A 23,144-nucleotide genomic window follows, 5' to 3' on the forward strand; every position below is an offset into this window, starting at 1 on the left:
AAGTCTATTCTTAAGATCCAGGAAGCAAGAAGGAAAATAGGTCATTGTCACTCACCTTTGGAACAGACTTTAGACTTAACTATTCTAGAGACGGATGCTCCCATTCTTGACCCCAGCTGCTCCTCTCTAAGGATGAGGAAAAGGTCAATCTAGCTTTCCTTGTATCAACGCTTCTCTGTCTACTTTTGGCCACAAACACTGGATGGCCATTCTCTCCCAGTGATGGTAAAAGTAACCCAGTATTTGTTTTGCTTCAAATTTCGTCTATGGCTCAAAGTGTTAAGTAAAAAAAATAGACGAAAACATAAATCTTAATAGTATGCTTTTTACTTTTTTGTGTTGTATACCTCCAATTAATCTTCTACAGTAGGCAGGTGTTACATTAATAAAATTAGTGGAAAAATAACTTATTCAAAAAAGTTACCTAAAATACATAATTAATACCAATGACATGAATTTTTCATTATTTAGGGAGAAACTGATTCATATAAGATTATTAAGCACTAAAATCTGACCTTGTATCTCTCATGTCAACAGTAGAGCAATGCATTACAATTTGGGGGAAGCACCCTTCCAGTTACCTCCAAGATGTGTGTAGAAGAAGGTTAGAATCTGCTTCCAAGCATCAACCTGGGCCTTAGAATGAGCCCTGGGCTCCCCACCCCAGATCACAGGCTGTTTCAGTAATTTGTGCAGGGAAGCTGGGCACCAGGGGAAGTAAGGAGGCTCGATGTAATGCCCAGTCCCAGGGTAAGAGATGATCTGGGGTTTTTCCTTTCCATGGGCCTGTAACCGTTCAGAGGCTATTTGGGCATATAACTCACTCCTCCAGTTATGGTCATCCTGACCAACGATGAAGAGGATAGGCCCCTGGGCCTTCTCTATTGGAATCATGCTGAGGTTCTCATGCCCTCCTACAATATCATTCCGTATATCCACAATGTCCAGGAGGCCTGAGAAATTTATCTTGATTCTTCTCAAGTCATGGCCCAATGGTGGGATGCAAGTCTCCTTGTAGTATATACTTTTGTTTCCACTGAACCCAGATCCATTGATGGAAACTGTGGCTGAGACGTTCTTCAAAAATGAGGCCATGGAAAGACAAATATCAGCCCCTAAAGAAATGCCCAGAAGCCCAATGCCTGGGCCCTTTACCTGGAAGAAAAGAAAGGAGAAGAGTCAAGAACCTACCCAATAGAAAAATGTTTTTCTAAATGCAACTACAGATGCCATTAGTTTAAATTTGTGAATTGGCTATAAGAGAATCAGCCTCAGTTAATAGGAATTTCTTTCCATGTAGTAAAGAAGATCTGGCAGGACACATGGCAAACAAATCTTAAACTCACTGATAAATTTGGGAATTGGTTATATTCGTTCCAGAGAATCATCCACTAAAGATTGCTGTCATGGATCCTGTTAAATTCACGGCTTCATTCGGGTGAGCATGAGCAAAGTCTCAACATGCCAGGGTATCTAACTGTGTGGAACCAAGTTCTGTCCCAAGAAGTGAATCATTCATCAGACCCCATCCAAATAGATCAGCAAATGATTAACATATACAAAGTAATACTTCAGAGTCCAATTAAATAGTAGTTAGTTTCTGAAATTGGTGGGTAAGTTCTGATCAAAATCTGAGGATATACTGACATCAGAAAAAGATTAAAAACAAGCATGGAAAGCTAACAAATTAGGAGCTCCATAACGAAAGGAATTTTAATATTACTAAACAATTCCTTTAAATAAAACCTCACACGCTTTTTACGATTAATTCAGCATTATTAATCCATCTGACAGAGAAAGTGGAAGTAAGCATAAAGTCAAGGAAGTCTCCAAAAGAAACCTCTGAAAGAAGAGTGGAGCAACATTAGCGCACGTGGCACAGGTGAGTGCAAAGCAACACGCTCTGGAAATCTATCTAGAGAAAATGATACAATAAAGGACATTAGGAGAACCTCAGAGTGTTGAAGCATGTAGCACAGGGCTTCTTCAAAGTAGTCCATGTTTATGCTGTCAAATTCCTTGGGGAGATCTTCAAAGTCGTAATAAGCTAGAGCCAATGTGGCAAAGCCGTGGCCAGCCAGAAGGCTGGCTCGATATTCCAATAGACCACCTCCAACACCAAAGAGGTCAATGATCCCTGGGAAAGGTCCAGGTCCTAGAGAAGGGAATATTATAATGGAAAGGTATGATATAATTTAAAGAATTTGCTTTTCTTTAAGAGATCTTTCTAAATTATTTAGTGGGTTCCTGTGAATCCAAGGAAGGAAAACAGCTCCCTGAGTTACTCTTGAAAAGGGATACAAGTTCCTTGGTGGGAGGAAAATCTACAAGGTACCTTCTCATTGATGAGTTTACCCTCCATATGATTCTTTGATAAATTGTCTTCAAGGTTCTAAGAATCTGTGGTTGTAAAAGAGAGTAACAAAGTCTTTCATTAATGAGTATATCACAGGAGGAGGAATTTCACATTTTAGAGTGTGTGGTTCAGTGTTCTGTTAAAGGATTGGACATAGAATTAAGTATCTTGAAACAAAGCTTTATGTTGTGTTCCATCAACCCTTAGCTTTTTTGTGTGTATCATATTTCAGCTATCTAGAGAGACGAGGAAAGAAAAATACTTAGAGATAACTTTAGGTGAGGAAGGCAGTGAAGTCTGAAGTGTGATCTGCGGTAGAGAGGAACATAAAAGAGGTGCAGAAGAAGCCCAGTGTACTCAGGACACTAGGGAAAGGCAACATGGTAATTGTTTCCTTAACCGTCGTCATTTTTTTTAAGACCTGTAGAGCTGATGCCTGTAGAGATCTGTCAGGGAGTTAGTAGCAAAGTAAACAAGCCTACCCACCTTGACCCTGTTTTTTTTCAATCTGTATAACAGTAGCCACCTCATTGGAATATTATAGAGATTAAGTGAGATTATGCAAACAAAATGAATACCACAGAGCCTAACACATCAAAATAACCTATCTTGGTTGTGCGGCCACTGATTCAGCCAACGTCAGTTGCTCTTACCGTGTCTCCGAGACAAACTCCCCTGAAGCAGTACCAGAAACCACTGGTGGCCCAGAGGACACGCTCCCGCACCCCCAGCAGCCCAGGCTCACCTGGGGGAAGGAAGAGCGTGGCGCGCACCCGGCCCGCGCGCACCGGCTCCCGCCGCACCCCGGGGGGAAGGAAGTGGCGCTCGTGCACCGTCCGGCCCAGGAGCCGCCCGCCCTCCGGCTCGTGGCCGTCGAGCACCGCGAGCTCCACGGCGAAGGGCGTCTGCACGTCCCGCTTCAGAAACCGCCAAAAAGGCTTCTCCGGCTCCAGGGCCCAGAGGAGTCCCATGGGCTCGAGCCCCACGAAGCTGCCGCCCAGCGCGGGCGCGCGCGTCAGGTCCACCTCGCCTCGGGCGTCGGCGCAGTATCGCGCGTGGGCCCGGAAGAGCGTCCCCTTCTCGTCGCGCAGGTATGCGCGCAGCGTGACTGGCTGCCGCGGGACCAGGCCGCGCACGACGATGCGTACGGGCTCGTCCCAGCGGCAGCGGCCGGCGGGCTCCAGCCTCACGGTTGCCGTCATCCCGGCCGGGTGCTATTGCGGTCCAGACCCGGATCAGGGAAGCTCAGGCCGGTGCCGGAATCCCGTCCCTGCCTCTGGGAAGCGCGCCGGCAGGTCCGACTGGGTCAGTTGTTCTCAGGCTCCGGGAGCAGTCGGTGGCTGAGTCGCCTCTGGAGTCGCCTGGACTCTTCAGACTCGTGGACCACGTGTCCGGGACTGGTCTTGAGGTAAAAGCACCACCAGGTGGCTCTCCTGGCCCGGGTAAGGGAGCTCACGGACGGCTCTAGAAGTGGTGCCGAACCTGCGGACCCAGAGGATGCTTCTAGGCCTCGAACCACTCTCACTTGTTGATATTCAAGTAATCGACTGGTAGTAAAACCAGAGCTGAACGACTTTAGGAAGAATTCCAAGAATTCCAGCCTCTCCATAGTAATTAAAAAGCAAAACAAAAAAGTTTTAATGAACGATAACGTACAGTTCAATGAATTTTCACAATCCGAACATACCAGTATAACAAGCACTTGGATCCAGAAACATTACCAGCCGCCCAGAAACCACCTTCATTCCTTCTCCAGGTACTTTCCCCTTCTCTAAAGGTACTCTATCCTGGTTCCAACAAAAAGGGTTAGTTTTTTTCTGTCTGTATTTTATGGGACTGAATCCTTCAGTGTGTTTTCTTTAGTGTCTGTCTGCTTTCACTCAACTTTATGTTTGTGAGATTCATCAGTATTGTTGGGTGTAGTTGTAGTTTGGTCATTATCACTACTAAATTGTATTCCATTTTGTGATCGTAAAATTATTTGACAGTTTTACTGCCTATGGACATTTGGTAGTTCCCAGTTTGGGACTGTTAGGAATAGTGCTCTGAACATTCAAGAAATTATCTATTGATGGACATGAATGTGCATTTCAGTGGGGAAACACCTGGGAGTGGAATTGCTGTGTCATAGAGAATGAGACTGCTCAGCCTTAGTAGATACTAAGAGTCAACCTTTTGAATGTGACCCTAAAAGCAATATAGGTATAATGTTCAGGGATGCCCAGCATTTTATATGTGTTGTAGTAATAGCTACTCTTTATCAATGCCCCATCTATTTTATATACAAAATTTAACAGGTTCACAAAACACTAGGAATATTTTTCAAATACTGCAGAGGAGGAACCTGATGCTTGGAGAATATTAAGCCACTGAGGATTACCTTCTAATAAGTGCCAGAGTCCTGACTAACTCCAGATGTGAATTCAAAAGTGATCAGTGGCATTGTGGTGAAATATAATCAGAGTTCTAGCTCTGGCTTCAGCACTGACTAGTTCTGCAGTCTTAAGTGTATTCTCTCTCAGGGTCTCATAGTTCTTGTGTGTAACAAGGTAAAAGTCTTCCAAATGGGTGTCAAACATGATAGTGTATGTGAAAGTCTTAGAAGAATATTGTGAAGCAAAATGTAATTATTGATTTCATAATAGCCTGAGATTGAGCCTATGCATGTTTTGTTTCTCATGGTCTCCAGATAATTGTCATCGGTTTGCATATTGCTTTTTAAACTGCTCTGTAAAAGAAAAATCATAGTTCTTTTTTAAAGAAAAAAATACTTATTTTTCAAAACAGATGTAAGCAATACTGAAACGTTTAAAATGTGAAATAATGGAGTCTTTTCTTCCTCCAGCTCTCCTTTCTCCAAAGATGGGTGCATCCGTCTAGATTTTTTTCTGTATGTTTATAGTATGTAAATATATGGGAGTGAGAACATACTGTATTTACTATTCTGCAACTTGCAGACCTGTCTGGTGTGGCCAGGCCCTATCCTAAAGCATGTGCAGCTCCCACCCTAAGTCATCCAGTATGAACCAAAGGCCCTGAGCAAAGATACTGCTATCAGTCATGATATATCAAGGGCCTAGAGATCACCTTCCAGTAGCCTAGAGTACAGGCCAGACCTCCCTTTTGATAGTGTTAATTCTTCAATACACAAATGGGAATTTTTTATGATTTTCTTTTCACTTCTTTGTAGAGCCTTTTAATCTGCAGCCTGAAATTGTCTGCAAATACCCTCATCTCATGTGACCACGTGCATCCTAGGTGCAGAATGACTATTCTGTGGCTGTGTTTTTTCTTAGCCTGAATTCTTAAAGCTAAGTAAATGTGGTGCTGAGCAAAATCTATTCTGTTTTGTAAATTTGTTAATCCAAAGCCAAGACCACTGCTGTTAGTAGAACAGTGTGTGTGTTGCAATCGTCCATTCCTTAATTTTTTCTCATACATTTCCTTCCTCTCATTCTTCAGCAAAGTTATGAGAGATTTAACTTTTTTCCCCCCCAAATTCCTAATTTGGCTATTAGCCATGTCCATTTTGTTTTTCAACTTATCTACTGAATTGGTTATCTCAGCAATCATATTTGTAATTTCCTATATAAATCCTTCATTTATTTATTGGTGTAGGTAGCTTGCATGTTTCCTCTGCAGTTGTAGAAGTCTTTTTTTCCTCAACAGACCTCTTTCCTAAATGAGAAGTGACTGTAGGCTGAGTAAATATGTGGGGTGTGTGAATGTCACTATCAGGACTTAACTTCAGGTCACTGAACATACTGGCTCACTGGGGACAACCTCCCCCTCCTTCCCACAAAAGAGGACTTTGTTCCTTTCTTCTTTTTTCTTTATGTAGGTTTATTTACTTGCATATTCCTTTCTTCTTGAACTGGAAGTATTTAGTATAGTCCCCCACCCGGCAGAGCTGCCATTGCTCTTTTCTCCCTCCCCTCTCTGTCTACTGTGGAGATTTTAAGTCTCTATATTTATAACTAGGATCCTTTCCCACGCCAATTCTTAACATTTTATTGAGTGAAGTCTTAAGTGTAACACCAAGTTAAACGCCCCAGAAGCCTCTAGCTCAGTTAGTATGTGTTTACAGAAGATTCTGACTGGTTCCCAATGCCACAATGATCCTGAATGCAGTTTCTAAAATAAGTAATGTTACCAGTTCATTACCTTATCTCACCTGTGTAGGGGAAGCAAAAATGTCTCTATCCTCTTAGGGTTTCTGGTTGGACCAGAGAATTAAATTGATATATCACAGATTAAGAAGAAAAAAGCATACCAATTTTATTTTTACACATGCAGAAAGTCTCCACAAGAAAAGGAAGACCCAAAGAAGTGTCAAAACCGAAATACTTAATATACTAAATTGAACAGAGTGGCAACTGTGGAAAATAAAATATATGGGGAAACTAGAGGAAGAGAAATTATTTTAACAAGATCTTGTGCAGAATTCTCTTAGCCTTAACTCTTACTTCTAGTGATAAGACTGTTTCCTCCTGGTATAGGGTGTGGGCAGCTCTCACATGAGTTTCATCTTCTGCTTTTAGGGAAAAAAAATAGGAATGAGTGCCCTTCTTGCACCTGCTGTTTTTCAAGTGCCTTTAGCTCAAAATAAGCAATATTCCAAATGACATTTTGGGGTAGCATCCCCTGCACTCCTTCACCTGACTTGTTTCCACTTGATTTTGAGAATTAAAGATAAACTATGGGAGAATTTTCATCTTGCAGTGAAATACTGCTATGTGCTAAATTTATTCACGTTTCCTAACATGTATTTTCTAATGTCAAATTCTGTGTTCAAATCTAAATACACAAGCCTCCTAAAAGTCAACTTCCAAATTCCTTAATTAGTCCCATTAACAGTCATAATTCTTATTAAGGGATTAATTCTGCACAAGATCTTGTTAAAATAATTTCTCTTCCTCTAGTTTCCCCATATATTTTATTTTCCACAGTTGCCACTCTGTTCAATTTAGTATATTAAGTACTTAGGTTCTGACTCTTCTTTGGGTCTTACTTTTCTTGTGGAGACTTTCTGCATGTGTAAAAATAAAATTGGTATGCTTTTTTCTTATTAATCTGTGTTATGTGAATTTAATTCTCAGGTCCAACCAGAAATCCTAAGAGGATAGAGGCAGTTTTGCCTCCCCTACAGAGGTAAGGTAAACACACATATGTTCCTGGCATAAATTTTGTTGATATTGGAATAGTAACATGTATTGAAATAGGGCACAAACGAATGTTGCCAAAATGGTGAGGGAGGGAAGAAGTCTGTGTCCTATTCCTAGAAACTATTTCTGGTGAATATCGCAAGTATGGAAGATACAATATTCTTGTCAGCTCAATCAGCAATCTGTATTGACACTATGAAGAGCTGATGCAGAGAAGAGATGCCCAAAAGTGACAGGCAGCTGACAGTGAGGCTGAAGAAACCACCTTTCTACATCAGGCAGAGAATCATCTAATTTTTCTGTATTAGTCAGGAAATGAAGCAAACTTAATATTCTGTGGTAATATCACCACAAGAACTAAGACAAAAAATAGAAACAAAATACTGGATACCGATGGACTTCAATATGGAAGTAAAAAATGAAATGTTTTCTATGAAAAAACAAGAAATTACACTGGTTTGACAGTTTGCACATCCCTAAAATTCCAATGAGCTGGTTCAACTTTCTCACTATTCTCCACAAGTTCCCAATTGGTTATCCTACAGAGAGCATCAATGGACTTTAAGGGAATTCATGATGCACCCGAAAAGCACAACACTGTGGGTGAATGTGAATGCACACAAATGCGCATTCTACTTGGTAGATGAGAAGAGGCAGCAATCAAGGGACAAATGGCTCTGTGCCCCCTAAAATTGAAGAACAGCAGAGATAAGAGAAACAGCTTAACAAAGAAGAAACTAAATTTGGGATACTGAGCCCCAGCTCTATGTTCACTATGTGAAGAACTTCTCTGAGACTTGGTTTCCTCATTGCTAAAATGAAGATGACACCTGCCTCACAGATTGGTGATGATTAAGTGACAAGCACACAGTGGTATAGAAGAAAAAGCAGACAAAACATAAAGAGCATTGTACTGTTTTTGAGAGGAAAAAAATCCACCAAGAATTGCTTTATTAAAAAAGATAACTGAGGAAATAACACCATAATCGTAAATTAAGGTATTATTTTTACTTTAAATACATTAAGGTTTAAGAAAAGTTTAGTAAGCTTATTGTGGAACTATTTATAACAAGTGATGTAAATATTAAATCATTTATTTTTCACATTAATCATTGTTAAAATCACTTATGTAATTCATTTAAATAATGTTTTACCAGTTTTCAAAACAACTAAATCATAAAGGCCCATAAGTGTAAATAGAAACATAACTTAAAATTTATTTGCACTAGGAGACTCCTTATTCATCCAAGGAGAAGATATCAAAGAACTAAAAATGTATCTGCTATAAAAATTTTTAGTAGTTTTACATCTAAGTAGTAATCTAACTAGTAATTTATAGCTAAGATACTCACCTCCATTCTTAAAGGAGAAACTCAAATATGATAATATTTTTGGTATTATATGTTTTTCTATGATAGGTAATCATTTATTAATCAAATTATTAAATTCAACAAGTAATAAATAATTACTGAGCAAAAATGATGTATGAGTCACTGTTAATAAGTGGTACCTTGGTTTTCGAACTTAATCCGTTACGGAAGATTGTTTGAATACTGAAATATTCGAAAACAGCCGACAGCTAGGCCTCAGATCTTGCACTCAGCGGAAGCCGCGTGACATGTTCGACTTCTGAAGAGTGTTCAAAATCCAAAGCATTTATTTCTGGGTTTACAGCGTTCGTGAACCGAAATGTTCATCAACGGAGATGTTCGAAAACCGAGATACAACTGTACTCACTTTCCTTTCAGAGCTGAAGCCTTATGTGTTGTGAGAGACTAAAAGGATGCTTTTCCCATCTGTTGTGTGTTCTGCAGAATCACTCTTCTCCCAAACAACTGAAAAGGCATGTAGTTTATAAAACTCTTGAAAACTCATTGGTAAGTTCATTTTAACAGTGAGGAGGGGAAAACTCTTAAGTAATTATTAAAAAGAAACAAATTACACATACACACTAATTGTGGCAGCTGTTCCCAGGATAAATTAGTACCAGAGATGCCACACAATCAAATAAAAGATTCCAGTTTTGGTGGGATTGTTCCCTTTTCCCCACCCAAGTGTTTGTGGAAGAAAATCTGGATCTGCTTCCAAGCATCCTCCTGGGCCATGGCATGAGCCCTGGGCTCCCCTCCCCAGATGACGGGACGGCCCACCAAAGTGTGCAGGGAAGCCCTGCACATGGGGAAGTAAGGAGGTTCAATGTAGTGTCCAGTCCCTGGGTAACAGATGATCTGGGGCTTCTCTTTACCATTGGCCTGTAAGAGCTTAGAGGCCTCATTAGCATAGAATTCACTCTTCCAGTTATGGTCATCCTGACCTACAATGAACAGGAAGGTGCTCTCAGCCCTTTCCACAGGAATGATGCTCTTCTGGTTAGATTCTTCCAAAGGGCTGTTCAGGATATCCAAAATGTCTGCCAAGCCATCTTTAGTCACCTTGATTCGATTTGGGTCCAGACCTATAGGGGGCAGAGTCTCATCCTTGTAGTGTAAGGCTCCTCCAACATTGATCATTGAGCCATTGATCATGACTACGGCAGTGATGCCCTTCAGGAACGAGGCCATGGAGAGGCAGAGCTCAGCCCCTTTGGAAATTCCAAGCAGCCCGACTCCTGGACCCTTTACCTGAGATAAGGACAGAGGAAAAAGGAGAATGCGTCCATGAATCAGTGTGGTGAGTAGTGCCTGGAATTGGAAGTCAGTTGGAACAGCCTGAATCAGGGCTCTTACCATTTATCAAGATTTGCAACCTTGGGATCTCTACTTATTCTTCCTTTCCTTTTCCTTTCCACAATTTCTGCATCACCATTCTTGGTGACTTCAACAGCCATGTAAATGATCTACTAAGTACTTTGTCCTCTCATTTTTTTAACCTCCATACCTCCAATGATCATTTTCTTTAACACACCTCAGCCACCCACTCCCATTGTCATAACCTAAACCAAGTCATCATCAGTAAGTACCTCATCTCCAAAATCTCAACTTCAAGCAGTTTACTCTCTCATCGCCATCTTAAATACTTCCAGTTTAGCATTTTAGTATCACATGTTTCCATCTCTTTGAGACCTTGACTACCACTTTTTTCACTATCTAAACCTTTCATGTTCTCACTTCACACCTCATCCAGCTTAGATTTCAAGTTTCATTATTATTATCACTCCCTTGCAAGCACTCTTAGCTCCTTTAATACCTCTCTTCCTTTGGTCATACTTGCCTGGAAAAGTGCTAACGTTAGTTAAATCCATGTATTCACTTCCTCTAGGCCTGTATTTGTACAAATGAACATTGCTGGAGAAAAAAATACACATTTGTACTGTTATCTGACTTTCATTTCATGACCACAAGTTTCAAATAAGCATCCATACTGCCCATCCATCCTGCCAGACTTCACTGATGTTTGCTTTCCACTTCTCCAAAATATTCAGTGATGAAAAGCAAGGAACTACAACCAAGATTACTTTACCCAGCAAAGTTATCATTTAGAATCAAAGGAGAGATAAAAAGCTTCTCAGACGAAAAAAACTAATGGAGTTCATCACCACCAAACCAGTATTACAAAAAATTTTAAAGGGCTGGGGGGGGGGAGGAGGGGGAAGAAGGGAAAATATAGTGAAATGGCAAGAGCTACATATCTATCAGCAATTATTTTAAATGTAAATGGATTAAATGCTCCAATCAAAAGACATAGGATGGCTGAATGGATAAGAAAACAAGACTAATACATATGCTGCTTACAAGAGACTCACTTCAGATCAAAAGACACACACAAACTAAAAGTAAAGGGATAGAAAAAGATATTTCATGAAAATGGAAACAAACAAAAAGCTGGGGTAGCAATACTTAAACTAGACAAAATAGACTTTAAAATAGAGGCTATAACAAGAGACAAAGAAGGACCCAGTAATCCCACTTCTCTGTATTTATACAAAGAAACCCAAAACACTGCTTTGAGGTGATGTGTGCATCCATATCTTCATTGCAACATTATTTACAGTAGCCAAGATCTGAAGGCAACCTGGCTGTCCCCAAATGGATGAATGGATAAAGAAGAGGTGGTACATATATACAATGGAATATTACTCAGCCATAAAAAATAATGAAATCTTGCCATCTGCAATAACATGGAGGGACTAAAGGGTACTGTACTGAGAAAGTCATACAGAGAAATACAAATGTTGAATAACTATGGTGTACACCTGAAACTAATATAATATTGTATATTAGCTATATATATTTTTTAAATTTTATTTATTTATTTATTTATTTATTTTAAAGATATTTTTGTTGGGGAAGGGGAACAGGATTTTATTGGGGAACAGTGTGTACTTCCAGGACTTTTCTTTCCAAGTCAAGTTGTTGTCCCTTCAGTCCTAGTTGTGGAGGGCGCAGCTCAGCCCCCAGTCCAGTTGCCGTTGCCAGTTGCAGGGGGCGCAGCCGGGCAACCTTGTGGTTGAGAGCCCACTGGCCCATGTGGGAATCGAACCGGCGGCCTTCGGAGTTAGTAGCATGGAGCTCTAACTGCCTGAGCCACTGGGCCAGCCCGTATGTTAGCTATATTTTAATAAAAATCTTTAAAAAAATTTTTTTTTAAATTAAAAAAATAAATTTAGCAAGGTTTGTCTTCTGATCCTCTGATATCCTGAGCTTAGAACCCTCAAAATATTTCCTAGTGAAACCTGAGGCCAAATGAGTCTGGGGCTCGTGCAGCCTGTGCTGCTCAGCCAATAGACTGACACAGAAGTTGGGTCATAAATAAGCGTTTATTATCAGAGCACCTCTGGTCTGAGAAGGTGCCTCCAAAATTGCCTTAACAGGCTCAGCCCAGCTTGGGGTATTTAAGGCAAAATCTGGGCATTCCTCCAGAGGATACATAATAGTAGCCTTCCCTCTGGCCACTGATTCTCAGGTGGAGTCTGCAACCCAGGAACAATGATGGAATTAACTAAACCATAGAGATTGTGATCAATTAGCCTTAGGGTATTAATCATAAAAAAAGGGACCTGGGTGGGACAGGGGACATTCCAAGCTCAAGCCGCAAGGGGATGATCTATTGTTAAGCTATACCATGTTTCCTCGATAGTAAGACCTAGCCAGATAATCAGCTCTAATGCGTCTTTTGTAGCAAAAATTAAGATCTGGTAGTATATATTATGTTATATAAGACCGGGTCTTATAGTAAAATAAGACCGGGTCTTACATTAATTTTTGCTCCAAAAGACACATTAGAACTGATGGTCTGGCGAGGTCTTATTTTTGGGGAAACACGGTATGTAGACCACAAAACTTAGAAAAGTTCCGACCTGAGGGTGATTACACAGGTAGTTCACAGCTTCTTCAAAGTACTCCAAGTGGAGGGTCTCCATGCTCTTGGGGAGGTCTTCATAGTTATAATAAGCCAAAGCCATCACAGCAAAACCCTTCCCAGCCAGCAGACTAGCTCGATATTCCAGAAGGCCACCTCCAGCTCCAAAAATGTCCACAATCCCAGGAAAGGGCCCAGGTTCTTTGAAAGAAACAAAACACAAAATTAAATTATTCCTAAAACTCTTTGCAGGGGAATTAAAAGCTATTTGTTGCCTATTTGTCAAAGTTTTATATTGACAATCAGAAATGCTGAAAGACCTGTAGTCTTCAAAGATCCAGACAGCAGCATAGGCTAAATCCAATTCCCTTCTACACCCAATGCCTCAAATCCCCACATTTTTACAAAAATTATGTATTACTTTTATGATTAAAAATAATTTATAGACAATGAAAAGCAAACCATTTCCCTCTTCCCATGAAATTGACAATGCCAAATGCTAATGAGGATGTGGAGCAACTGAAACGCTCATTGCTCGTGTGAATGCAAAATGATACAGCCACTTTGGAAAACAGTTTGGGCAATTTCTTATAAAGTTAAACACATACTTACATATAATCCAGCAATTTCACTCCTAGGTAATTACCCAAGAGAAATGAAAACCTGTGTTCACACAAAAACTTGTACGCAAGTGTTTGTAGTGACGATTCATAATCTTCAAAGACTTGAAACCCAAATGTCTTTGTTAGGTAGAAGTTAGAAAATGGAGGAGGAAGGGTGGGAGGGGTCCATAGTGCCTAGAGAAAAAGCTCATAATTAACTTTAACTGCCTCCAGCCAAGTATCTGTTTTTATAACAACAGATGACAAGAGGTGGTCTGGAGCAAGATAAGGATCTGAGTCAACCGACCTCCACCCATGTTAGGAGATCATGCCCCCCTGTGGAAGAGCATATACCACCTTTTCCTGCCATATCAATATGTAACTCCCTCACCCCACCCAGCAAACTATACTGAGACAAGGGCTGTCTCACCCACACGTTTTCTCTCTCCCTCTTTTTCTCCCTCTCCCTCCCTCCTTGGCTGGGCCTGTTCTTTTCCCTGAGAACGTATTACTAATACTGAGGCCTAGGCCTCTCTCTCCAACCTTGGCTAGGCCCATTCTCTTCCCTGAGAATATATCCCACTCATTCTCTCTCCCTCTCCCCCTTTATCTCTCTCTCTCGCCTTGGCTGGGCCTGTTTTCTTCCCTGAGAATGTATCACTAACACCAGGGGCCTAGGCTTCTCTCTGTCTGCCCCCCTCTCCCCCACCTTGGCTAGGCCCATTCTCTTCCCTAAGAACCTATCACTAATAAACCTTGTTTGCATATTAATCAGCTTGCTGACCTTTGATTCTTCACTGTGTTGGCAAGAAGAACCAAGACTCCTGTAACACGTCAACTGGTGAATGAATAAATAACCTGTGGTACGTCCATATAATGGGGTACTAAGGAACAAGAAGGAACTACTGATACGTGGAGCAACATGAATGAATCTCAAATGCATTATACTAGACTCAAAAGGCTACATGCTCGGTATGATTCCATTTACTAGATATTTTCACCATTTGCACACAAAGTTTGTATTTAACATGCAATATTTAAAGAAAAATAATAAAACAAACACTTTATACCCAACACTTTTAAGAAATAACTCAGTACTAACCATGGAAGCTATCTGAGTACCTGTGCTCTTTCCCGCCCTAGCCACTGTCCTGGATTTATCATTCTCTTGGTTTTCTTTACTGTATTACCCCTTATACGTTTACCTTAAGCAGTATTTTGTTTATTGCGCTTACTTTTTGAATTTTATCTAAATGTAATGAAACTGTGTTCTTCTGGGACTTGATTGTTTCAGTCAATACTGTTTCTGAGATTCATCCATGTTGATTCTTGTAGCTGCAGTTCAATCACTTTTGCTGCTGTAAATATATACCTGTTTAGTTATCTCTATTGTTGATGGATATTTGGGCTGTTTGTAGTTGTTTTTGTTCTTACAAACAATACCATTGGTGTGTATGTACCAGGAGTAGAATGATATAGTCAAATTTCTAAGTAAAAAATTGTTTCCAGGAGGAGAGAAATATATTCCTTTTAGCAGTGTATGTGAGTTCCTTTTCCACTATATACCTGTCAACAACTGGTAATGTTAGAGTTCTAAATTTTGGTAAATTTTGAGGGTATGAAATGTGTAGTTCAATTTTGTGTTTCCCTGATTCCTAATAGGATAAGCATCTTTTAATTTTTTTCATTGGCCAATTGCTTTTTATGTAATAGGAAAATTATCCAATAATTTCAGATTTCCAGTTGATAGCAAGAGGCCTTCCTCCTTCATGCTATAATTTTCTTAAAACTAATGTACTGTGGGAATTATAAGCAAAGTTATAAAACTGAAAAACTTTTAAAAAATTAAAAACTTGAACTACCTGTACATGTTTTTTTAAACATTATAACTGTCTTTCCCTTTCTTTATGATGTCTTTTAATTGACCTCTCAGTTTTGGAGCGGCAGAGCCCCTTCCCCAGCCAGCCTTACATTCCATTCCTGTCTCCGGAACGTTGGGAGCTACCTTCGTTCTCTCGGTAGAAGCCAAGGAGAAGAAAAGAAACAGGCAGAAACAGGTTAGCGGTCCGCTCACCTGGCGGCAGGAAGAGCGTGGCGCGCACCCGGCCCGCGCGCACCGGCTCCCGCCGCACCCCGGGGGGAAGGAAGTGGCGCTCGTGCACCGTCCTGCCCAGGAGCCGCCCGCCCTCCGGCTCGTGACCGTCGAGCACCTCCAGCTCCACCGCGAATGGAGTCTGCACGTCCCGCTTCACCAGCCGCAGAAAGGGCTTCTCGGGCTCCAAAGCCCAGAGGAGTCCCATGGGTTCGAGCCCCGTGAAGCTGCCGCCCAGCGCAGACGCGCGTGTCAGGTCCAGCTCGCCACGGGCGTCGGCGCAGTATCGCGCGTGGGCCCGGAAGAGCACGCCCTTCTCGTCGCGCAGGGAGGCGCGCAGCGTGACCTGCTGCCCTTGGGCCAGGCTGCGCACGACGATGTGGACCGGCTCGTCCCAGCTGCAGCGGCCGGCGGGCTCCAGCGTCACGGTCGCTGCCATCCGGGCAGGGGCCCAGGAGACCGGGCCACCAGGCCTCACCTTTGGGAGCCCGGATAGCCACGCCCAACTCTTTGGGCTTCTTAGGCAGAGTCCCGACGCTCGCAGGACAGCGGGAGAAGAGGCCATCATTTTGCGACTTGATTTCAGAACTCGGATCCACTGAGTAGGGCTGCGGAGAAAGTTAGCAACCGGTTAGAGATCCTCTAGCGGCGCGCTGCGCATCTGCAGGCTCCGCGCCCAGTGGGCCAGAGCGGCCTGCTAAATGCAGTTTGGAGGCCAGACTTCCACGTCAGTGGCCTACATTTAAAAGCAAGAGCCAACAAATGCACATGAACGTGCTTAAAGCCTCCTGTGCTGAAAAACTTCCACTTTATTTGGGAAAGAATTCCCCACTTCTGCCTCTCAGAAGTGCTTCGCCTATGCAGTGGGTTGATCCTGAAGGAACCCGGCACATAGCAGTCTTCAGTTCCCACGCTTAATGGCTGAGAGGAGTGCAGGACTGGAATTGAATTTTATCACTTCAATGTTGAGTAATTAACGTCTGTTAATACCGTGTTTCCCGGAAAATAAGATCTAGCTGGACCATCAGCTCTAGTGCGTCTTTTGGAGCAAAAATCATTTTTATACTAAAATAAGACCCGGTCTTATATTAATTTTTGCTCCAAAAGACGCATTAGAGCTGATGGTCTGGCTAGGTCTTATTTTTGGGGAAACACGGTAATCATAGGCCTCTTATTTATTTATTTATTTATAAATTGTTTTTTTCCTCTTTCTTCCGCTTCCCCCACACACACTCTGGTTCAAGCTGTTGTTTCTCAGTCTAGTTATGTACAGTGTACAGTATACAGCTCCCTGGTCCATGCTGGTATGAGCCTTGCGGGGGGAGGCCTCCCCCTGCTGAGGCAGTTGGTCGCCAGCTCACAGTAGCTCACAGCGAGCTGGCTGTGAGCCACTCATGCTGACCACCAGCCGCTCATGGCAGCACACAGCAGCCCACAGCAGACCATGCCGATCACAGCAGCCCAGCTCCAGGGAGAGCCGTTGTTCACAATCTTAGCTGTAGAGGGTACAGCTCACTGGCCCATGTGGAAATCAAACCTTCGACCTCGGGGTTAGGAGCACGCGCTCCAACCACCGGGCGGGCCCAAGAAATGCTCTTTTATGGACCTGGGATGGGCTGTTGTAAAGGAACAGTCTATTGAAGGAAACTAAAATTTGGAAGTACAGTGACTTCGTTGGCTGAGTTATGGCCGTCCCCCATTGTCCCAGCTCCTACCAGGCAAGGAGGAATTTTTTTCTTCCTCCTACTGAGGTAGTAAAGTAGTATCACTTCCTGTGGGAGATGCAAGGTATGTTCTTTTCCTGTGGGGGTCAGTAGTGTGAGTTGAGTGATCTGTGTGCAAGTTCTCTCTTCTAGCCTCTTGCCTCCTTTTTAAATGAGGTTTTTATTAATTTTCACATTTCCCCCTTTTGATCAAGTTCTTTCTCCATAAGCATCACTAATCAAGAGTCAGGTTTTTCTGGACTCAGTAGCCTTTTGTCCCTTGGTGCCATAAAGGACCTTTCCTGGATGTTATGTCCCATGTTGGAGGGAAAATGCACAGATTGGAAGCCTATTGTTGTCACATTTGAGTAACAAGTAAGGGTAGGAGATTTCTCAGGCATTTCCCATCTAAAGTCTGTATCTTAGAATAGTGAATATGGCAAAGGCATACTCAGAACAGAAAGAATTAAACAAATGCTTTGGAAACAGACAATGCAGGAATAAAACATAAAGCAATTAAACAGTATTATTATATCAAAAGAAATTCTTTGGAACAAAATGTCTTATTAAAAATACAGCCTTTTGGGGCCGGCCCCGTGGCTCAGGCGGTTAGAGCTCCATGCTCCTAACTCCAAAGGCTGCCGGTTCGATTCCCACATGGGCCAGTGGGCTCTAAACCACAAGGTTGCCAGTTCAATTCCTCGAGTCCCGCAAGGGATGGATGGTGGGCAGTGCCCCCTGCAACTAAGATTGAACATGGCACCTTGAGCTGAGCTGCCGCTGAGCTCCCGGATGGCTCAGTTGGTTGGAGCGCATCCTCTCAACCACAAGGTTGCCAGTTCGATTCCTTGACTCCCGCAAGGGATGGTGGGTTCTGCCCCATGCAACTAAAAAAAAATTGAACACGACACCTTAAGCTGAGCTGCAGTTGGTTGGATGGCTCAGTTGGTTGGAATGCATCTTCTCAACCACAAGGTTGCCGGTTCGACTCCCGCAAGGGATGGTGGGCTGTGCCCCCTGCAACTAGAAAACTGCAACTGGACCTGGAGCTGAGCTGCACCCTCCACAACTAAGACTGAAAGGACAACAACTTGAAGCTGAACGGCACCCTCCACAACTAAGATGGAAAGGACAACAACTTGACTTGGAAAAAAGGCCTGGAAGTACACACTGTTTCCCAATAAAGTCCTGTTCCCCTTCCCCAACAATAAAAAAAAATACAGCCTTTTGGCAGCAGGTTAGCATGGTGCTCTTAACAACAAGGTTGCCGGTTCAATCCCCGCATGGGCCACTGGGAGCTGTGCCCTCCACAACTAGATTGAAACAACTACTTGACTTGGAGTTGATGGGTCCTGGAAAAATAAAAACTTTAAAAAAAAGTACAGCCCTTTCCTTTTGTAGGTTACAAATTCATAGACTATTAATTGAATAAGAATCTAGACCAGTTAATAGTCAATATGAAAGAGAGGCTTCTGTGAATTTTAAATCTTGTAATTGGCCTCATCTGAACATCTTGGGAAAGCTGTCTCATTAGGTGTTGTCTGTTTTAATTTGGGGAAATCTTCACCTTTACGTCACCAGATTGTGTGCAGGTCTAGTTTAGGTGCTTTCTTTAGATGTGTCATGTGAATACAGGAGTTTATTCCCTGGAATTTGGTAGCACAGAGTTGGTTAGCAATGATAGGGGGTTTTACAGTGAGGTTGAAGAGTTTTTCCAGAGGTGTCTTTTCTAATAGCCAAAATCTCCAGGTTGCAAAGTTATATTTCCCTGGAGTGTATTGTGACAAGATTGCTCTGCCAGAACATGGCTAATTTTGATAGCAGGAATAAGGCCTTTACAATACTGAAGTATACCTCCTTATATCAGCTGTGGATCAAAAGAGGCAGGGGCAAGGTACATTGGGTGCCCTGTGACTATCTCGAAGGGTGAGAATTTATGAGTTCTAGGGGGTGAATCTGAGATTTATAAGGACCAAGGGAATACTTTTGACCAAGGTATTTGGAGGGTCTCTACAAATTTTGCAAGTTGAATCTTAATAATGCCATTAGTGCATTGAGCTAAACCTGAGCATTGAGGGTGGTAAGCACAGTGAAAGTGTTGTAAAACTGGCCTAACAGCACAGACTCCTCAAAGCACCTGACCACTAAAATGGGTTCCCTGATTACTACGGAGTTCAAGAGGGGTTCCCCAGGTAGGGATAATCTTCCAAAAGAACGTTAGTGACAGAAGAGGCAGTAGCCTGTCTACAAGGGAAAGTTCCAGTCCAGTGTGAAAACATAAAAACCATGACTAAAATATATCTATGAGACAGGGAAGCTGTATGAAATCCATTTGTCAAAACTTGAATGGTTCATTAGACAATTTAAAATGTTTGGGAGTAGTACGAACAGGTTTCCCTGAGTTGTACTTTGGAGAAGTGGGACAAGTTGAGGTAGGCACTTTTTGCAGCCTTATAATTTCCCCATCAATATTGATTCATGAATGCTATCATTTTGTCAGTGGACCAATGGTTGAATACATGTACAGTAGTTAGGAGTGGGAATTTAGAGTCTTTGGTAGGACTGGGTTGTTATTTGGCCCAAACCAGAGCCTTCTCTTTTTATCAAACCAACAATTGCTGGATTTCCAATCCTGTTTTTCATTTTCAAAGGTCAATTGTTGTGATTCTCTAGCCAGTTTTTCTAACATTTGGGAAATACCCATTGGGACCATATTGTTTGATCACACCTCGTACATGAGAACATTTGAAACTAGGTAAAAAGGCTCGGCTGGGAAAGCTCTTGAAGGTGACATTGGGAGGTTTGACTTCTGCTGGTTCCTTTAAGGACAATATTCCTTGCAGAAGGGTCAGCCAGGTGATTTCCCTTAGTTTCAAAGTCAAGTTTAGAATGCCTTGGGATCTTAATAGCTAAAGTAGTAGGTAAAAGCATATCATCCAATAATTCCTGAATATACTGGCTATTTAAAACTTTTTTTCTGCTGGAAGTACTCATAAGCAAGCCACATTGCTTGCACAACATTCCAAAATCTTGAGCTTTTTCAAAAGCATATCTACTACCAGTACAAATGTTGGCAGTTTTGCTCTTGACTAGGATGCAGGTTTGTCAGTGCATATAATTTGGCTTGTTGGACCATAGTATCCAAAGGCAAAGGTGCAGTTTCAGTTACATCAAGGGGTGTTGATATTGTATATCCAGCACAATATTTGTCATTGTGATCCTTTAAATAAGAACTATCAGTAAACCATGAGAAGTTGACCTCCATTTTAAATGAGGTCTCTATTTATTTTCATACCATAAAACTTGTGTTTGCCTCTGCTCCCAATATCACCCTTAAGAGCTTTCCCAGCCAAGCCTTTTTACCTAGTTTCAAATGTTCTCATGTTCAAGGTGTGATCAAACAATACGGTGAATATTTACATAAAAAATGTATTACAATAAAAGATATATTGCCATTAACCCCCTCAAAATACTCCTCCTCACTTCAAACACACTTACCCCATCACTCTCACCACTTTCTGAAGCAGTTCTGGAAGTTCTCTTTCGTGTCTTTAGTTGTGCTGTCGTGGCTGCCTCTATGTCCTGAATCGATTCAAAACGTTTACTTTTCATGGTCATTTTGACTTTGGGGAAGAGCCAGAAGTCACATGGTACCATATCTGGTGAATAAGGTGGATCAGGACACATTATAATGTTTTTATTGGACAGAAATTGCTGTACCAGAAGTGATATGTGACATGGAGCATTTTCATCATCATCACAAAATCCAGTGAATGCTGCTGCCGAGTGCCATCCAACAGAAAGGCAGGGATCTTTAATACGGGAAGCGGTGCGTTGAACCTTAGTAACAGTGTGTGACAAGTTTTAGCTTGTTCAGTACAGTCAGTCAGGTGTGAGCTACGGTTGAGAGAAAGTGTGTTTTAAAATGTGCCATAAATCATCCTCCATCATGACAATATTCTGTGTCACACATAGCTTCTGGTATATGGCAATTTCTGTCAAATAAAAACATTATGTTGTATCCTCATTCCCCTATTCACCAAATTTGGCACCGTGAGACTTCTGGCTATTCCCCAAAGTCAAAATGATTCAGGACATCAAGGTAGCCATGACAGTACAACTAAAGACATGAAAGAGGACTTCTAGAACTGCTTCAAAAAGTGGCAAGAACAATGGGATAAGTGCATTCGAAGAAAGAGGGAATATTTTGAGGGGGTGTAATAGCAACGTCTTTTATTGCAATAATTTTGTTTATTTAAACATTCACCATATTGTTTGATCATACCTTGTACTGCTGGTTAGTCATTAATCATGCTATTCTCTGTGGCTCTAATTACTTTTGTACTGGTTCTGTGGGATACTTCACAGAACATTTTGTGTACAAGAGTCTCAGAAACTAAAGAAGGTAAATAATAATAACTAACTCTTAATCCTTACAAGAACCTTATGAAAAAATTAAGGCCCAGAGAGGTTAACTGATTTGCTGAAGATCACACAGCTAGAAAAAGTATAAATGCTGGGATTTATACCTTTGCAATCTTATTCCAGAGCCTGTGCTCTGAACCATTGTGCTTTAATTGTCTCTTATATAATGATATCCTATGTTGAAGAAGATTTGGAAAGCAGACACTTATATACTATTGATGGATGCATAAACTGGTATGACCTTTTCAGAGCAATCTGTTTAAAAATATTTAAATGATGCATTCTCTTTGACTCACAATTCCACTTCAGGAATTACTCCTAAGTAAGTATCCATGAATGTCTAAATATTTTGCTACAAGGATGCTTATATTGTTTCAATAGAGTAAAAGTTAGAAGGAAACTAGCAATATAAATTTGGTCTAATCAATTTAATTGTGATGCAGTCATATAACAGAAAAGATATAGCCATTAAAAATGATATAGAAGAGGAAGTTCCAGTCAAGATGGCAGAGTGGGTGAATGCTGTGCTTGCCTCCTCCCATGGCCACATCCAAATTACAACTAAATTATAGAACAATCAATCTGGAGGACCATATGAAAACAGAAGTCCTGCAACTAAGGCTATAAAGAAGAAACCATATTGAGACTGGTGGGAGGGGCGGAGACACAAAACAGTGGTGGCTGAGAATTGAGAGGGATATCTCAGCTGCAGAGGTTCCCCTGTAAGGAGTGAGGGGTCCCACCCCCATGCTAGGCTCCCCAGCCCAGAGCACCAGTGCCAGGAAGAGAAGCCCCTACAACATATGGCTGTGAAAATCAGATGGGACTCCATCCTAACCTGGTGAGATGGAAGGCTGCTGGAAACCCAGGCATCCTCTTAAAGGGCCCATGTACAGACTCACTCACTCACAGGCATTCACCCTGGGCTCTGACAGAGGAACAGTGGCTTGGAGCAGAGATATAGAGGGAGAGACTGAGTTGTGTGGCTTCAGAGTGAGGGCTGGAGGGACAGCTGCCATTGTCCCTGTGTTGAGCCCTTACACACAGCCAAATCTGAATCTGCATTAACCTGGTAAATACCACTCTCTGAGACCCCCACTTACTTAGCTCCTTAACTGCCCGTGGCACTTTCAGTGGCTCAGCCTTACAGACAGCTGACAGGAGGTGGCAGGCCTCAGGTTGCCCTTTTGCTGAGCAGTCCCAAGCACAGTACTGGTGGCAGCTTGCCTTGGTTCACAACATAGCCTCTCCCACATGCCTCCAGGCCCAGCACAAGCAACTACCAACTGCAGATCACTTTGTAGCTCCTACCAGCTAGCCCTGGGCTGGTCACAGGCAGGGACTGACTTGGCCTGCACCAGAGCCCCTCCCAAGAGGCCTCAGAACCAGTACACTGGGTGGATGGCTGCAGACCATAATGCAGCATCACCCAATTAGCTCCACAAGTGGCACACCCAAAGGGTGGTCTCAGCAGACACCAGAGCATACTGGGGCAAATTCTGC

General features: G+C 42.1%; 2 protein-coding genes and 1 long non-coding RNA gene across 6 annotated transcripts in view; 1 reads left to right on the forward strand and 2 right to left on the reverse strand.

Annotated features, from left to right (window-relative positions):
* Positions 1–309: 309 nt before the first annotated feature.
* On the reverse strand, positions 310–3,827 carry LOC109448266 (peroxisomal succinyl-coenzyme A thioesterase). 2 transcript variants are annotated; one of them, XM_019733394.2, is made up of 3 exons: positions 3,102–3,824; positions 1,953–2,155; positions 310–1,155 (listed from the first exon to the last, which is right to left on the reverse strand). In XM_019733394.2, the coding sequence occupies exons 1-3, from the start codon at positions 3,556–3,558 to the stop codon at positions 550–552; spliced, it is 1,266 nt and encodes a 421-aa protein (XP_019588953.2). In that variant the 5' UTR covers positions 3,559–3,824; the 3' UTR covers positions 310–549. The 2 variants fall into 2 exon arrangements, with proteins under 2 accessions (XP_019588953.2, XP_074183340.1); XM_074327239.1 differs by lacking the exon at positions 1,953–2,155 and having other exon boundaries at positions 3,010–3,827.
* Positions 3,828–9,292: 5,465 nt separating this feature from the next.
* On the forward strand, positions 9,293–15,492 carry LOC141570528 (uncharacterized). Its single transcript, XR_012494608.1, has 4 exons — positions 9,293–9,398; positions 10,071–10,191; positions 14,197–14,284; positions 15,355–15,492. It is a non-coding gene; the product is annotated as an uncharacterized LOC141570528 (long non-coding RNA).
* The window catches only part of LOC109448264 (acyl-coenzyme A thioesterase 1), a 38,421-nt gene continuing 24,672 nt past the window's right edge, over positions 9,396–23,144 (reverse strand). For 2 of the 3 annotated variants that reach the window (XM_074327237.1, XM_019733392.2), the window contains 3 exons: positions 15,496–16,121; positions 12,818–13,020; positions 9,396–10,142 (listed from right to left, as the gene is read on the reverse strand). In XM_074327237.1, the coding sequence (XP_074183338.1) occupies positions 9,525–10,142; positions 12,818–13,020; positions 15,496–16,081 (1,407 nt within the window). In that variant the 5' untranslated portion in view covers positions 16,082–16,121 and the 3' untranslated portion in view covers positions 9,396–9,524. Of the gene's footprint in view, positions 10,143–12,817; positions 13,021–13,431; positions 14,203–15,495; positions 16,122–23,144 lie in introns of those variants that run through there. The other variant, XM_074327238.1, reaches the window with a different exon arrangement.

This window comes from Rhinolophus sinicus, linkage group LG03 (genome assembly GCF_036562045.2).
Source record: "Rhinolophus sinicus isolate RSC01 linkage group LG03, ASM3656204v1, whole genome shotgun sequence".
NCBI classification, from domain to species: Eukaryota; Metazoa; Chordata; class Mammalia; order Chiroptera; family Rhinolophidae; genus Rhinolophus; species Rhinolophus sinicus.